An 18,092-nucleotide genomic window follows, 5' to 3' on the forward strand; every position below is an offset into this window, starting at 1 on the left:
AACCTTTGTTCTGCAATAATGCATTTTGTGAAAGGTCTGCTGAATGATTTAGTTCTTCAGCCCCTCCTTCTCCAGCTCTGCTCTTCCTTGGACACCATAAAATTTGTTCAACCAGTCCGAGACGGTGATTTCTTGGTGTCCAAGAATGAGACCTTTGTCCTGGGATTCTTTCATCCCAAAATATCGACCAACCGCTATGTCGGAATTTGGTACAAGTTTTCGGAAGACATGGTTGTGTGGGTGGCTAACAGAGATAATCCCATCAACAGTAGCTCAGGAGTTATTTCAATAGGTTCTGATGGAAACCTAGTGCTGCAAGTCAATACTATCCAAGGACTTCTTACTCTGTGGTCAACAAATGTTTCGATATCATCAGTGAGCAACGATAATATTTTTGCGCAAATTCTTGATTCAGGGAACCTTGTTTTGGCTCAACAAGGCAGCCAGGATGTTTTTTGGCAGAGCACTGATCACCCTACAAATATTCTTCTTCAGAATATAAAAATGGGGTTGGACAGAAGAAGACCTGGTTTGGTACTGAGGTGATTCTGAAAAACGTTGGTATCTAAAAAAGTTGAGAGCTGTTTTTGTGTTCGGTAAACATTTAGCTTTAGTTTTTTTTTTTTCACAGTTTTGGGTGAAACAAAGCCAAAAACAAGAAGTTGCAAAACCCAACTTTGAAAAACCTGTTTTTTTTTCACATTTGTTTTACATAAAAGTTTACCAAACACTATAATATTGCTTTTTTTTTTTTCAAAAAAGTTTACCAAACACTCTGTTGCTTTATTTCACAGCTGATTATTCTCACAGTACAGCAGAAGCAACTTTTTTTTCAAAGCACAGCAATATCAAATAAGCCCGCAGTGGTATACACCGGTTCTTCACGAGTTGGAACTCGGAAAATGATCCTGGGACGGGGAATGTTTCGTTGAGAATTGACCCGAATGGATCGCCTTAGATGATCTTGTACAACATTGAGGCTAAATTGTGGAGGTCAGGACAGTGGAACGGGATTAAATGGAGCGGGACACCTGCCGCGCAGCCGAATGATGTGTTTAAGATCAATTTTGTGAACAACAAAGATGAAATTACTTATCAGTGGACTGTTCTCGACCCTTCAGTTCACTCAGTGTACACAATAGATGGTTCGGGAACATTCAAGCTCCTAGTATGGCAGGGGCAGAAACACCAGTGGCATTTGCTTTGGTTGGCGCCATTGGATGCCTGTGACAGCTATGGCAAATGGGGTAAATTCAGCAATTGCAATCCTACTATCAATGGATTCAACTGCACATGCTACCCCGGATATGAACCGATATCACCACAGGATTGGGATTTGAAAGATGGGAGATGCGGGTGCAAGAGGCAGCAAGGCTCGCGGTCCATGTGCAGGAATGGCGAGGGGTTTGTGAAGATGGAAAATGTAAAGGTTCCAGACACGTCCTCCATAAAATTGGAGAAGAATTTGAGCTTGGAAGCATGCAAGGACGAGTGCTTGAAGAACTGCACGTGCTTGGCGTATGCGATTGAAGATGCGACGAATGAAGGGACTAGATGCATGACATGGTATAGAGATTTGATGGATACTAAGCAGTTAACAGAAGGCGGGCAAGATTTGTACGTTCGTGCAGATGCAGTAGTTTTAGGTACCTTATTTTCCAAGAAATTGCCTCAACTACATGTTTCAACTTCATACCATTCATGGCAATGGTGCATATATTTTTCTTCTATTTTTCAACTCAGTATAAAAACAAGTCAGGAGGAGGGTATTTTTCCAAGAAAAGGCGACTGGCTATTATATTGGTAGTGTCAATTTCTGTCGCTTCATTGCTCATCCTCGCAGTTCTATGTTGGTTCAGGAAAAGGAGCATGAAAGGTATACGAAAAGTTTCCTCTTCTTTTGTCTTAAATTTGTTTTGCAGCTTTATTTCGGCTCAAGTTTTCATTTTCTTTCGTCTTGGAAATTTTTATACCCTGAAATTTCAATGGAACTGAAACAGGGAGAGGAGGACAGCCCAAATTTCTGAATGATCCCGTTGCTCCTGGTGTACGAAGCTACGAAGATTTGCCAATAAAAGATGAGGTTGATGAACACAGAGGAGAAATCGATTTACCTCTTTTCGATTTAACCACCGTGGTTGCAGCCACAAAAAACTTCTCTTCTGCTAACATGCTTCGACATGGTCGCTTCGGCATGGTATATAAGGTACTTCCCCTAGAAAATTTTGACTTTTTGAGTATCTCAGCATTATGTGGCTTCGACATCTGTGTTGTCATTAAGATTTTCCAGTCTGCACCATGATTTCAGGGATGTCTAGCTCATGGACAGGAAATAGCTGTTAAAAGATTATCGAGAAATTCACGACAAGGCATAGACGAATTCAAGAACGAAGTAATGCTCATAGCAAAGCTTCAGCATAGAAATCTTGTGAGGCTTTTGGGTTTCTGCATACATAAAGAAGAGAGGATGCTAATCTATGAATACATGCCAAATCGTAGCTTGGACTTATGGATTTTTCGCGTGCCATCTTTACACATTGCTAATAAATACTTTCAGTTTCTGACATTAACCCTGAAATTAAGAAATCATAAACTTGTAGATAATAGAAGCTTTTATGTGTGGTGTTCAGGTAAAAACGGAAATTCGTTGTTAGATTGGAGAAAAAGGTTTCAAATTATCATTGGCGTTGCTCGAGGCCTCCTATATCTTCATCAAGATTCAAGACTAAAAATAATCCACAGGGATTTGAAAGCGAGCAATGTTTTATTGGATGGTTCAATGAACCCAAAAATATCAGATTTTGGCATAGCAAGAATGTTCGGGGATGACCAAAATGAAGCAAACACGAACAAAGTTGTTGGCACCTAGTAATTGTCTCCTCTCCCTCAAAAAAAAAAAAATTTAAGTAGAATTGATATATATATATATATATATTATACTAATATTGTGTGATTGCAGCGATTACATGTCACCCGAGTACGCTATGGATGGGTTATATTCCACAAAATCCGATGTGTTTAGCTTTGGAGTCTTGGTACTAAAGATCATTAGTTGAAGGAAGAACATCTTCCAATTCGAAAACTCATCTATGAATTTGGTTGGAATAGTAAGTAAACAAATAATTTTTCAAACGACGAATCTAACTTTCGAGTAGTCCAATGATCTAAACATTGTGCTCAAAATTGTTTCAGATATGGGACTTGTGGATAGAAGGAAAAGTCTTGAACATAATTGATTCATCATTGAATCAGTCGTATTCGACTCCTGAAGTTATGAGATACATTCAGATTGGACTTTTGTGTGTGGAAGAATACCCAACAGACCGGCCAACCATGCTAGATGTTGTATTCATGTTGGGGAACGAAACGACTCTTCCACATCCGAAAAAGGCAGCGTTTAGCTTGAAAAACAGTGGTCCGGATTCTTCAACGCCTAAAGGAGTTTCTTCTGTAAATGATGTAACAGTAACAATTATTGAAGCTTGTTAAGTCGCCAGGCTCCTGTAGAGATTTTGCATTACTTCTCAAGTATTTGAACTCAAATCGAGATTCCTTGTGGAGAGAAAAGGCAATGCCTTTGAAATTGTCGAATCATCTCTGGGCGAATCGTACCCTATAAACGAAGTTGTGAGATGCATCTAAATTGCCCTCTTATGTGTGCAAGAGTATCTTGGATATTAGTCTTTAATCCAACGGCTAATAAGTCACTATAATTAATAAGGATTGTTATGGAGTGTAAGTAGGATTAGGGTTTAGTTATAAGCTATAACTTGGGCTCCATGTAAAGAAAATATTCTAGTTATTCTTGGAGAATAAGAGCTCCTGATATTATCCTATTTTGATTCGGATTTGGTAGATTATTTCCTCGTACAATAACAAGTCCTACTGACATCATTATGGGAGGATGAATTAGGCTTTTTTTTTTTTTTTTTTTTTTTTGAACAAACGATATTATCTACACTAAGAAGATGAGAGAGTGGGCTAAGCCTCATAATAGGGTTCAAATTCGCCGTTGGCGAGAATCGAACCTAAACCTCTCACTTATTAGTGAAGAAGAATATCACTAAACTGTAGTACTAAGTGGCAGGAGGATGCATTAGGATTGAGTTAGTATAAATACTAAACATGAGTCCCTGCACATACCATTGAATCACAACCCAAAAGTGTAACAACCCGTCCCGGGATTTACGTAAGAAAATGGGTATTTTTATATTTTCACTAAGTTTGGGGGATACTTTCCTTTTTAAAATTGTTTTTGAGCCTTAATTGGTGAGCCCAAGGGGCCCACCCCCTGTTTTTGTTCCCCGGTTCCTTCCCTTTCCCTTTTTTTTTTTTTTTTTTCTGAAAAGTCTCTCTCTTCTCCCTCACTCTCTCTTCTCTACCCATGCTCTCTCCTTTCCCCCTTCTCGGTGCTATTTTCTCCGACAAGAACACACACACACACACCCATGCCCACGCCTATAGCTCTTTTCTAACCCCGTGGTTGTATTTTGGACGTCAAACCATGAAGAAAACACCTCAGAGACATTTCCCAATTTTCCGGCGAGCACCGCCCATTTCGAGGCAATTTCCGGCCAAACCACGGCGAGTTGGCCGGTGTGCAAGGTATCAATCTCTTCGTCTCGCTGAGTACTACAACTTTCCTTTTTGTTTCACCCAATTTCATTGAGTATTGAAGAAGTTATACTCATTTGAATCTTACCCAGTTTCCGGCGGACACCCGTGGCTTCCAGGCTGTTTTCCAGCCAACTCCGACCACGATGACGGGAACCAAGGGTATATTTCGATTCCTTACCTTCGGGGCTTCAATTTCGTATATTAAATGACATGTTTTGGTTGAGTTTTGAGCTCCAACGGAGCTTGGGAATTCTCCGACTGAAGTGCGGCCTTCCTCCTCCTTGGAATCCGGCGACCACCAAACCCAAAGGCCTTAGGGCCCTGGTTGCAAGCCCAAACCCATTACCCTTTTAATTGGGCCATTGGGCCATGAGGTTTCAAACCCAAACCCACTTTCCTTCTAACCCAAACCCAACCCACCTAAAACCTAAACCCAATTACCCTAACCCAAAACCCTAAAGCCCAAACCTGTGACCCGTGACCCGTTGACCGTTACCCGTTGACTTTGACTTTGACTAAATGTACCCTTTATGTGCTTAGGGGTGATTACCTGTGGCGTTTCCTTCTTCGCCAGAAGGCGTGGCTTTTCGACGGCGAAGTACTGTGAGTGGACCCCTTCTAAAAATGCATGTTTTGATAGTATAAATGCATACATGAAAAGCATGATTTGATGATTATGTTTTATGAACGTTTTATGAGATAACATGCTTACTGAGGCTAGTTTGAATTATTACTATTTTTCCTATAACCCATGTTCTTATAGAATATCTGATGGATGACGATATGATATTTAGAACATGTTTAGAACACCTCTTTATAGTATAGATGATGGATGACTTTATACTATGAAGTTGATTTTCAATATATATATGTTCACTGGTTTTGTACTTACCTAGTGGTCCTTTCCGCTACGGGACGTAGGGATAGATCCGGTCTGTCCCGGGCGATGATTTGGTGTTGGCATAGGGCCTAGAGTGTGTTTTCCTCTGACTGTCTGCTCAGAGATGGGGAGCCGGCAAGGGGCCTGAAGTGTATTTTTCCTCTGACTGTCTGCTCATAGACGGGGAGCCGGCATGGGGCCTGAAGTGTTATATCGGATATTCACTAGTGATTATTATGTTATGCGAATTATGATTTGAGGCATTGCACGACATGCTAGGTTTCGGAAAACCTATGTTTATCATTATATATGTGTTTTCATAAAACCTGGGGGTTAGTATGTTGATAACTGTTTTATTATATATATATCAACTTGGTCCACTCATGTTTGTTTTGCGCCTCTTTCAGGACTTAGAATCGAGGCATACAATCCTGACGTCCAGGCACTTCCGCATCGGCATCTTCGAGTGCTCTCGGTGTAGGACCCACTCCTTTATTTCATTCAATTTTATATTATTTTCTTTTAGTGTTCTAGATTAGAGGTGTGCTCTGAACACGGTCCTTATTTGCATATTAATTATTCTTTTATATTTATAGGCCTTATTTATCCCTTGTTTTCAGCATTTGCACTCAATAAATGGCTTTCGTCACCCTCGGGTGTCGGCCAGCACGTGCCTATCCTGGTATTCGGAGAATATCGGGGTCGGGGCGTGTCAAAAAGAATTCCCCATCGGTTTGAGTTATACAATGGTGGTGAGTGTGCAGAAGGCCTTGCTTGTGTTCTTAATGTGCTCGTGTGCTTACTGCAATTTGTGGCTTGCTGTGGTATTGAGAATGGCTTCTCAAGGTTAGTGTTTTCATGGGGTTTTGATTCACATGAACATATTAGGTTTAATAGAGTATGCCACTGAGTTGCCAACAATGTCGTTGGTTGTTTTCATGCTAGGTAATGAAGCAGCAGCTCCTTTACTAGAACAACTAACATTTTTATTGGAGTTATATATAATAGTGGAGACGCATCACCACAGTACTAAAGGATAAAATTCTGTAAATGATGTGACATGTAATAGTGTGGAACGTCGCTAAAACTCTTAATATATTCCTAAATGTTGTATGTTAAACAACTATTGGTAGCTTGTAAAGGTTATTAACCACAAAAATTTTGCTTCAAATAAGTAGGTTCTAATTTTCTTTCTAGTGCATTGACATGCGGGGCATGTCAGAATTATGTCTCAATTACAACGTAATTGAAGAGAAATTATACTAGTCTAATTAGCTAATTCTATAAATTATGTGACATGTACTATGGTAGGGGCTTAGCTGACAGAAAATTTGGCGCAAAATCGAGCACAATGATGTTCTAGAATTCATACAACTGACTTCACTTAACAAGATAAGACTTTATTGTTGTTGTTGTTTGTACTATAGTGGATGCTTGATCGCTAACAGCCTTGGATTTGAAAGAAAATGATCCTCGCAAGATCCTTTTCCTAGGGATCCCGTGATCTCACCAGTTCATCATACATTGTGCGGTCAGAAATCATTTCAAAATTTAAAATTTAAAATTTAAATTTAATATGAATAGTACCTAACGAAAATTGACAGTATGATAGACGATGAACGGATGAGATCACAGGATCCCTAGAATCCCTAGGAAAATGATCCTCGCCATATCCTTTTCCAAATTTAAAATGTAAAACCGTCCACTACATATGACACATTCACATTTATCAAAGTTTAAGAATGAGAGATTTGTGTTAGTCAAACTTCATGTACAGGAGAGAAGATGTTGATCTGTGATGCTTTGCTTGCCAAATAAATAAAAGAAAAACTAATGAAAATGATTTGAAAATTTTGAGTTTTAACGAAAAAGACAAAAAAATGTTGTAAGTAAATATTACCAGGAGTGACTTTTTAGAGTAAAAAATGTCAATTTTCGTTAAAGTAAATAGTACCAAAAGTGTTTCGTTAAAACTCCCATAAATAAATTCCAAGACTTTTCAAATTGGTTTACCTTTATTTCATTTTATTACAGATCGCTTTTATCATAGTGTCCATACTAATCACACCTAGCATATTTTACCATCTACTAGCACATTACGTGGTATTGAATTTTATGACAAAAATGAAAGGTAAAATCATTCATTATATTCATTTATCAAATTTCCGACATATATTTTTGCATTCTTCAACAGCGTGAACATCTCTCTCCCTAGCCACTATGGGTCGTACTCGGCCCCATTCGGAGCCAATTCTTATCAATCTACTGAATACAACTGGTGTGGTCAGAATTGATGAAGTGGAGCTTTCTAGCTAGGATCAGTTTGAGGGAATTGTTATGCCTCGTCCATATGTTTGCCTGGAAGTCGCGTGTAAGTTCACGTTGCATCAACGACTGGAAGTCGAGCGTATGCCCTTAAATTAGCGTTACTGAAAGTCAATCAAAGAAAAAGAAAATCCAACCTTTCCGGCTTTTTGTTTCTGCATGTCAAAAGAAGCAGCCATTTTAGCACTTAAACTCCTCCATGAGAAAGCTAACAATGAATTCTACTGAATTCTTTTTTGTCAGTACTGTATTGCTCATCTTCGTGATTCTTCCCTTTTCCATTTCGGTTACCCTAGACGCCATTACCCCAAACCAACCCCTAAGAGAGGATGACGTTCTTCTCTCCCCCACTAAAATCTTTGCACTAGGGTTTTTTAAGCCAGGCAATTCTCGTAACCGTTACATCGGAGTTTGGTACAACAAAATTCCAATCAAAACCATTGTCTGGATTGCAAACAGAGAAAACCCCATAGTTCCTACTGCTGGAACTGGACTTCTAGCCATTCATGGAGATCATGGTGGCCTTGTTATTTATGGGGAGGACCAAAATAACCCTATCTGGTCCGCTAATCTCACCGTCTCTTCTCCAATCAATTCCGTGATAGCCAAGCTTTTGGATACGGGAAATCTTGTGGTTGAAATTAACGGTGAAAAGGTGTGGGAAGGTTTTGATTATCCCACAAATACGATGCTTCCTTCTATGAAACTTGGGCTGGACAGGCGGTCCGGGTTGAACTGGTTCCTCACAGCTTGGAAGTCCCAAGATGACCCGGGAATGGGCAACTGTTCGTACCGGATAGAGCCAACTGAGAGTCCACAGGGGTTCTTATACATGGGTCAGACTCCATTGTGGCGGAGTGGACCTTGGACCGGTGAAAGATGGTCCGGGGTGCCTCAAATGGAAAATAAGATCTTCTTCAACATTACTTTTGTGAACGATCAAGATGAGCTATCCATCATGTCTAGTATTGTTTATGAATCAATCTTCGAAAAGATGGTTATCGATGAATCAGGAAACGTTGAACGGTCCGCATGGCAAGATGAAGTGCATAAATGGGCCAAGCATTGGTCCGCGCCGGATGGGCAGTGTGATTTTTACGGGAAGTGTGGTCCTAATAGCATTTGTGACCCATACCCAAAATTTGCGGATAAATTTGAGTGCAATTGCTTACCTGGATTCGAACCCAAGTTGCAACATGAGTGGTATTTGAGAGATTGGTCAGGCGGGTGCGTGAGGCAAGAAGGTTCATCCGTTTGCCAAAACGGGGAAGGGTTCGTGAAGTTGGAACGTCTGAAGTTGCCGAACACTTCTACGGCACGTGTGAACATGAGTATGAGTCGGGAAGCATGTAAAGAAGAATGCCTGAGAAATTGTTCTTGCACGGCATACACAAATGCAGATGAAAGGCAGGGAGGGAGTGGCTGTATAACATGGCATGGGGACTTGATGGACACAAGGACTTTTTTGGATACGGGTCAAGATTTATATGTGCGAGTTCATGCAAATGTTTCCGGTATATTTCCATTATCAATTTATCTTCTTTCTTCTCTTTTCCTAATCAATAATTCCCCTTACAACACCGAGATTCCATTAAAAAAAAAAAAAAAATCCTCTTTCTTTATTTCATTAAAAATTTTGAGGAATTATTATTTAGTTTGGTAGTTGCACGTTTGTTATCATTCTAAAAAAATCATTTGGCACTGGTCTCTTGCCAAATAATAAAAGTGAAATTGTTTCGTCGAGAGTGTAAGATGACTATTTTGGAGTACTAATTTTTTTTATAAAAAATTCAGAAATTTCTATAAATTAATACTAAAAATTTAGTTCTTATGTTCATTGGAGCTTTTTACAAGGATTTTTAAACATGGAAATAAATGCTCGTATGTATATCTGCAGCTCAACATGAAAAGAAGTCAAACAGTTCTTTTGGCAAGAAGATGAAGCTGGGAGTTTCAGTAGCATGTGGTCTATTGTTCTTCCTCTTGTTTTCCCTTGCATGTTGGTTGGTAAAGAGGAAGAGAAAAGGTAAACAAAATTCCTTTTCATAGGTTGCCCTCTAATCATTCACAATTATGTAACTGGATATTGGTTTTAATTATTTAAGAACACAATATTATCTGTTTATGTACTTTTATCACAGGTAAGAGAAGTCAGGATAAATTTTTAGCATCAACCTCCTGGGAAGATTCTTCTGCTACAACAAATATTGATGAAAGTGGAATAAACTCTGAATTACCATTCTTTGAACTAAGTACCATAGTTAAGGCCACAAATAATTTCGCTTCCAATAACCAGCTTGGAACAGGTGGTTTCGGCTCTGTTTATAAGGTACGTAGTTGCCCTCAAATAATGTCTCAAGTCATAAATCAGACTTGGAATAGACATTTTTAAGATTTATTTTTTAGTCATCTGCGCTCCAAATCAATTATTTTATTATTTTTTCCTCTACCCACCCTTGTAGTTTAACAGAAGAACATAATGAATAAATCTTGCAGAGAAAGAAAGAGAATCAAGAAGAGAGAGAGGGAGCAAGATTTAGAGAGAGAGAGAGATTTTAGACAGAAAAAAGTGAATCTTTGTTAATGGTTTCAGAAAAAATACAAGGTAGTGTTCCCTAAGGATATATATCCAAACCAAATTGCTTACAAGCTAAGCTAACATTTAGCTCACAGGTTATTGACACTTGCAAACAATAGGATTACAAGACCATTATAGTTACCAAAAATCAAGAGACCCGTCCAATAAAGACTAGAAAGGCTGACTCAAAAATATATTTCATTAAAATTCAAAACCAATCAACAATCGATAAGTGATGGGAACTATCTTGTTTCTACTTTTCACAATTATCCCACACAGTGCTGCGGGTTTTGAAACTGTATAAAACACGTAGAAAGTTTTAAATCTATATGATATCATATATATATATGTGGAAATCTATTCACAAACCTATTGTTAAGCTATAATACTTATATATAAGTGATGGTTGCATGGTATTAATCTTCTACACAAAAAAAGTAAGTGTTTCCCACCTAGGAAATTGTTAAGCACCTATCAAACTAATTGATTGGAAACAGTCTGGTGCTTCCCAATCTAAAGAGTCAATGAAAGTAAAGCAGCAGATTAGTGAATAGATTAGCGAATTGTTAATTATGATTTGTTTTGGGTCCAAAGAAATCTTGTTAGGTGATGGTGAATCAATATGAAAGTAAACAATGCTGATTTCAAAATGGATACTGAAGAGCTATTCATTGAATGAAGTAACTATTAAATCTGTTAAATTACAGCAGTTTTAGTGAGACGTAAACAAAACAATTCTCTTCTCTATGCATGAGAGTATGACAAAGTTTAAAAATTCGAACATTGTGATATAATAGCTTGTAAGAACGATGTTCAAAACATGAAAACTGACGACTAATTAAAGATATTTTACTTGTAGTTTTCTGAAAACAAATTCAATAAAAAAACATAAAATTAATAACCACGTAGAAATTAATCGAAGATTTATACAAAACTCAGAAAAATTTACTAAAATTCATATAAAATTACATAAAAAATCTCATAAATTAAATAATGATTCAGATAATCACATCAAAAGAAAATTTAAATGAACAACACTCCAAAAACAAAAAAATTGAAACGAAGAATTCTACAAAAACATGAAAAACTTAATAAAACCCAATTTAAACGAAGAACTCCATCTGAAGCAAATTTCACATGCAATAGTTCTAGAAGATGAGACCATCGACTCAACCCCATTCGAACGCAATCACAAAATCAAAAACGACAAAATGGGCAAACAAAAAAAAAATGAGGAAGTACCTACCTTGAGCTTGAAGGAGAGAGAAGGAAGAACGACAGTGCCCGTCTTCTGCAGAATTTTGCCGATGTTGTTTCCGGCCGTCGCCGCCAGCGCTAGGAAGATCGACTCTCACATCCCAAGAACCCTAATTTATAAACTCCCAATCAAACGCAAAAAGGATAGAGGAAACCCAAATAAAGGGAAATTCGAGAAATTCAACATACCGTAAGACGCTTTCTGACGGCCAAATTCATCGACAACGGAGGCGGTTGTCGACCGTCACTGTACCACCATTTCGCGCCCGCCATGTTTGTGGCTTTCAACCATCACTACTTGGTTTGTGGGCTTCACATCGATAGATACGGGGAGCGGAGAGAAAAGAAGAGCAGAGGAAGATGAAAGATTGTGGGTTTTCCAATAGAGAAGGAGAGAGAGGAGGGATGAGGGATGACAGGAGAACGCACGCGTAGGAGAGAAAAAGGATGAGAGGTGAGAGGAGAAAATTGTGGGCATTTCGGTCAACAAACAAAATAGTGGCAGAGTTGTAAATAGAATGAAATCCGGTGAAAAACACTGTTCATTTGAACAGTTCAATTGAAAACTTTACTTTAGACTATGTGATCTTTTGTTATTTCAATCGCGTATCTCATACACTTGAAGTAGTCAAAGCATTTTTATGTATATGCATAGAGTTTTACTCCTTTGTTAATCTATAAATTCAATTTCAAGGGGAGGATATATACAGAGCTAGGAATATGTTGGTAAGTTTCTTGAAAGATGAGTGCACTATAAGTTGAATTTGGATTATAAATTCAGGGTGCGCTTGATAATGGAAAGGAGATAGCAGTGAAAAGACTAGCCAAGAATTCTGGCCAAGGAATTGGAGAATTTAAGAATGAAGTTGTGCTGCTTTCAAAGCTTCAACACAGAAACCTTGTGAGGATCATAGGTTGCTGCGTTCAAGATGAAGAGAAGATGCTGATCTATGAATACTTGCCAAACAAAAGTCTTGACTTTTTCATTTTCGGTATGTCTTTCTTTTAATTTTGTTCTTCTTTTTATACAAGCAATATTGTGGAGGGGAAATCGAGCTCAGGACCTCAGGTGCAGGATTGAATGCTCTTAACTCAACTCAGTTACAAGCACCTTTCTTTTCACTTGTGTATCTAAAATTGTCGATTAAAAACCTTGAAACAAGCAAGAATACAATCTAATTTACTTTGCTTACTTTTTTCCCTTACAAAGCAAAAGAGGTGTTCTTGGATTGGACAAGACGCTTTGAGATAATCTGTGGGATTGCTAGAGGGATCTTATATCTTCATCAGGATTCGAGATTAAGAATCATCCATAGAGATCTAAAGGCCAGCAATGTTCTGTTGGATTCTGCTATGAACCCCAAGATTTCAGATTTTGGTATGGCTAGGATATTTGGAGCTGAACAAATTGAAGCAAATACAAACCGTGTGGTTGGGACATAGTAAGTTTCATTCAAAACTGAAAGTACACCTGTTTTTGTTGAATAATACAGAAAGAAGCTGTGATAATTAATCAATTTTATTTTGTTGCTTCAGCGGTTATATGTCACCAGAGTACGCAATGGAAGGACTTTTTTCAGTAAAGTCTGACGTATATAGCTTCGGCGTTTTACTACTAGAAATTGTTACTGGCAGAAAGAACATTGGCTACTACCACGATAGTCCTTACTCAAATTTAGTTGGACATGTAAGCATAACATTAAGACATTACCAAACTTCTCTTCGTCTGCTTTTATAACTTGATGATTAATTTGTAAATGGTTTTTAGGTTTGGGACTTGTGGAAGGAAAATAGAGCCTTGGAAATCATTGATTCATCTCTGGGAGAATCATACCCTGTCAATGAAGTTCTAAGATGTATTCACATTGCCCTCTTGTGCGTGCAAGAGCAAGCGAAGGATCGTCCACTCATGTCAGCAGTGGTTTTCATGTTGGGTAATGATACAGCAATTCCTTCACCAAAGCAACCTGGATTTTTGTTAAAGAGAGGTTATCATACTAGTGGAGACCCATCATCCAATACTGATGGAGCTTACTCTATAAATGACATGACCTATACAGAAGCAGAAGGTCGCTAAGGAGAGAACTAGACGTATAATCGGATAATACTATATTATTCAATTGAGAATCACATGATGAGTGAGATAAGAAGAGAGGATATACCCCGATTTCCCTCAATAATTTACCTTATAACTAGGGACCTAAGTTCTATATTAATTTGCAACATCATTTGTCTTGTTGTAAATACACGTTATAAAATATATGCCCTATAATTGGTGGTCTAAGTTCTATATCTGCTATACTCATTATATGTCTTGTTGTAAATACAAGCTACAAATTATTTGCAACATTCATAATCAGTTCAAGCAGGCTACATAAAAGTACTTTTCGACCGCCAAAAACATGTAGGAAGGTTGACAACTTTATGACACAAAGTTTTAGGAGCAAGCCTACTCAGACACTAATCATGCCACATGTTAACCCGCAATCAAAAGAAAAAGTCTAGGACGGGACACAAAGGTGGTCCGACCTGTTCTAAGTGATGTGGTTAATTAATCAAGGCCGAGCGAGACGCTGGGAACACATTGGACCTTTGGATGTTACTAGAAATGTTGCCCGAGCGTTACTACGGGAATACAAATTGTACGAAACATTATGTATGAATGATATAAAAGATTATGTCATAAACAAAATTGTGAGATGCATACAATTGCCTTCTTTTGTGCTCAAGAATATGCTACTGACCGGCCAACCATGTCGTCGGTTGTTTTCCAAAACAACCTGCATTTTTATTGAGGATGAATTGTACTAGTGGAGATCAATCATCAAGTACTGAAGGTGATTGAGCAATGTGCATGTCTACGGTCAATCTCAGGCGTGTATATAAAAGGTGGAGATGGAGCAATGTGCATGTCTATGTACATAAATCAATTCTCTGAAAAGAAGTACTAGCCATAAATTATTGGAATGAAACAATAAACGGTGTATAAATGGCCATGTGTCTACGTACAGAAATCAATTCTCTGAAATGAAGTTCAAGTAGCCATAAATTATTAATTAGAATGAAACAATAAACGGTGTATAAATGGTCGTGTGTCTATGTACAAAAATCAACTAGTCATAAATTATTGGAATGAAACAATAAACAGTGTCTAAATGGACATGTGCAACTAGTTTAGAAAAATCAAACAGCTTCGTTTTAAGATCATCCATTGGCTAATTAACAAGTTTAGAATTCTCATAAAGTAAATAAAACTATGAGTTCTACTGTGGCAGCTAATGAAGTCAGTATTATGTTGCTTTATCTTTCATGTACTTCTCTCATCTTGCATTTTTACCCTAGACACAATTATCCAAAACCAACCCATAAGACGGCGAGGTATTAGTCTCTAGCCGAAAACTCTTCGCAATCGGGTTCTTCAGCCCCATAAGTTCTTCAAATTGCTATGTTGGAGTTTGGCATAACAAAATTCCAGAGCAAACCATCGTTTGGGTTTCAAACTGGGACAACCATATTAGCCATTAACAGAGATCATAAAGGCCTTGCCATCTATGTAAATGATCAAAATACCCCTTCTCTGTCAAGATTTTAGATTGATGCGTTCGAGATGAAGAAAAGATGCTATAATCTATGAATACGTTCCGAACAAAAGTTTGGACTACTCTTTCATTTTTGGCACTGTCTTATTTTTGCTTTTAATTTCTTTACTTGTCACTTGAAACTAAGGAAGCACGAATTCCTTATTGGCTTTTTACTTTTTGATATTATCACGGGTTGCCAGAGAGAAAGTAGAAAGAGCGGGGAGCCTTTTTTTATCTTTCTTTTCCTTATTGGCTTTTTACTTTTTGAATGATCCCACTGCTTCTGGTGTACAAAGCTACGAAGATTTGCCAATAAAAGATGAGGTTGATGAACACAGAGGAGAAACAGATTTACCTCTTTTCGATTTAACCACCGTGGTTGCAGCCACAGAAAACTTGTCTTCTGCTAACATGCTTGGACATGGCGACTTCGGCATGGTATATAAGGTACTTCCCCTAGAACATTTTGAGTATCTTAGCATTGTATGGCTTCGGCATCTGTGTTGTCATTAAGATTTTCCAGTCTGCACCATGATTTCAAGGATGTCTAGCTGATGGACAGGTAATAGCTGTTAAAAGATTATCGAGAAATTAAGGACAAGGCATAGACGAATTCAAGAACGAAGTAATGCTTATAGCAAAGCTTCAGCATAGAAATCTTGTGAGGCTTTTGGGTTTCTGCATACATAAAGAAGAGAGGATGCTAATCTATGAATACATGCCAAATCGTAGCTTGGACTTATGCATTTTTGGTGTGCCATCTTTACACACTGCTAATAAATACTTTCAGTTTCTGACACTAACCCTGAAATTAAGAAATCATAATGTAACAACCCATCCCAATTTTATCGAAATAAATAGGGTATTTTTGTGAAATTTCACCTTGGGCTAGATCGTCTTCTTTTAAAATTGGTTTTTAGGTCTTAATTGGTGAGCCCAAGGGCCCCACCCCCCATGTTTTGTTCTCCGGTTCCCTTTCCCTTTTCTTTTATTTTTCTGAAAAGTCTCTATATTCTTTCTTCTCCCTCATTCTCCCTTATCTCTCCCTCTCGAGCTCACCTCTCTCTCGGGCTCTTTCCCGATCGACACCTATACATACAAACGCACACACATACGCACCCATACACACTTACATGGATGCACCAAGTGACCATCTCAGCGGAGGAAGGAACGAATACCAACCTTCGAAACTGTAAGCTCGGAGAACAACTCCCTCCTCCGGTGAACCCTTAACCTTGGTAAGCTTCGGGACTCTTTCTAATCTTCCTTAGATCGATCAAACTCTAGTGAGGACTAATTTTAGGTGCTTTGATGAAGGTTTGTTGTGAGAACAACTTAGAGGTGTGTTCCTAGTTTTACCGACGAGTCCGACGGCTTTCAAGCCAATTTCCGGCCAAACCACGATGAGTTAGCCGGCATGCAACGTATCAATCTCTTCGTCTCGCTGAGTACTACAACTTTCCTTTTTGCATGTTTTGATAGTAGAAATGCATACATGAAAAACATAATTTGATGACTATGTTTTATGAAACGTTTTTATGAGATAACATGTTTACTGAGGCTAGTTTGAATTATTAGTATTTTTCCTATAACCCATGTTCTTATAGAATATCCGCTGGATGACGATATGATATTTAGAACATGTTTCGAACACCTCTTTGTAGTATAGATGATGGATGACTTTATACTATGAAGTTGCTTTTCAACATATGTATGTTCACTGGTTTTGTACTTACCTAGTGGTCTTTTTTGTTACGGGACGTAGGGATAGATCCAGTCCATCCTGGGAGACGGTTTAGTGTTGGCATAGGGACTGACGTGTGTGTCCTTTGGCTATTTAGCACAGGGACAGGGAGCCGACATGGGGCCTGAGGGTTATCGAACATTCACTAGTGATTATTATATATACAAGTTATGATTTGAGACATTGCACGACATGCTAGGTTTCAGAAAACCTATGTTTATCATGATATATATGTGTTTTCATAAAACTTGGGGGTTAGTACGTTGACAATTGTTTATTATATATATATATATATATATATATAAACTTGGTCCACTCATATTTGTTTTGCGCCCCCTTCAGGACTTAGAATCGAGTTATACAATCCCGACGTCCAAACATTTCCGCATTGGCATCTTCGAGTCCTCTCAATGTAGGACCCACTCCTTTGTTCCATTAAATTTTATATTATTCTTTTTAACATTCTAGTTAAATGTATGCTCTGAACACGTTCTTTAAATGCATACTCTTTATTCTTTTATATTTATAAGTCTTATCTATCCTTTGTTTTAGCATTTGCACTCAATAAATGGCTTCAGTCACCCTCAGGTGTTAGCCAACACGTGCCTATCCTGGTATTCATGGAATATCGAGATCGGGGCGTGTCGCATAAACTTGTAGATAATAGAAGCTTTTATGTGTGGTGTTCAGGTAAAAACGGAAATTCATTGTTAGATTGGAGAAAAAGGTTTCAAATTATCATTGGGATTGCTCGAGGCCTCCTATATCTTCATCAAGATTTGAGACTAAAAATAATCCATAGGGATTTGAAAGCGAGCAATGTTTGATTGGATGGTTCAATGAACCCAAAAATATCAGATTTTGGCATAGCAAGAATGTTCGGGGATGAACAAATTGAAGCAAACACGAACAAAGTTGTTGGCACCTAGTAATTGTCTCCTCTCCCTCAAAAAAAAAAAAAAAAAATTAAGTAGAACCAATATTTTTTTTTTTATATTGATATTGTGTGATTGCAGCGGTTACATGTCACCAGAGTATGCTATGGGTGAGTTATATTCCACAAAATCCTGATGTGTTTAGCTTTGGAGTCTTGGCACTAGAGATCATGAG

The 18,092-nt window shown here is 38.1% G+C and overlaps 2 protein-coding genes, 1 long non-coding RNA gene and 1 pseudogene across 3 annotated transcripts; 3 read left to right on the forward strand and 1 right to left on the reverse strand.

Moving 5' to 3' along the window:
* The first annotated feature begins 18 nt into the window (after positions 1-18).
* LOC125467974 (G-type lectin S-receptor-like serine/threonine-protein kinase At1g11300) lies at positions 19-546 on the forward strand. Its single transcript, XM_048582644.1, has one exon. The coding sequence runs from the start codon at positions 19-21 to the stop codon at positions 544-546; it is 528 nt and encodes a 175-aa protein (XP_048438601.1).
* Positions 547-958: 412 nt separating this feature from the next.
* Positions 959-3,889, forward strand: LOC103943736 (annotated as a pseudogene).
* Positions 3,890-7,802: 3,913 nt separating this feature from the next.
* Positions 7,803-13,956, forward strand: LOC103959829 (G-type lectin S-receptor-like serine/threonine-protein kinase At1g11410). Its single transcript, XM_048582392.1, has 7 exons — positions 7,803-9,336; positions 9,720-9,848; positions 9,964-10,151; positions 12,439-12,649; positions 12,868-13,099; positions 13,194-13,344; positions 13,426-13,956. Exons 1-7 carry the CDS (start codon positions 8,022-8,024, stop codon positions 13,732-13,734), a joined length of 2,535 nt encoding a protein of 844 aa, XP_048438349.1. The 5' UTR covers positions 7,803-8,021; the 3' UTR covers positions 13,735-13,956.
* Positions 10,376-12,420, reverse strand: LOC125476373. Its single transcript, XR_007257660.1, has 2 exons — positions 11,847-12,420; positions 10,376-11,767 (listed from the first exon to the last, which is right to left on the reverse strand). It is a non-coding gene; the product is annotated as an uncharacterized LOC125476373 (long non-coding RNA).
* Positions 13,957-18,092: the final 4,136 nt, after the last annotated feature.

The sequence above is a fragment of a genome, unplaced genomic scaffold (assembly GCF_019419815.1).
Source record: "Pyrus x bretschneideri cultivar Hongxiangsu unplaced genomic scaffold, Pyrus_bretschneideri_v1 Contig19, whole genome shotgun sequence".
NCBI classification, from domain to species: Eukaryota; Viridiplantae; Streptophyta; class Magnoliopsida; order Rosales; family Rosaceae; genus Pyrus; species Pyrus x bretschneideri.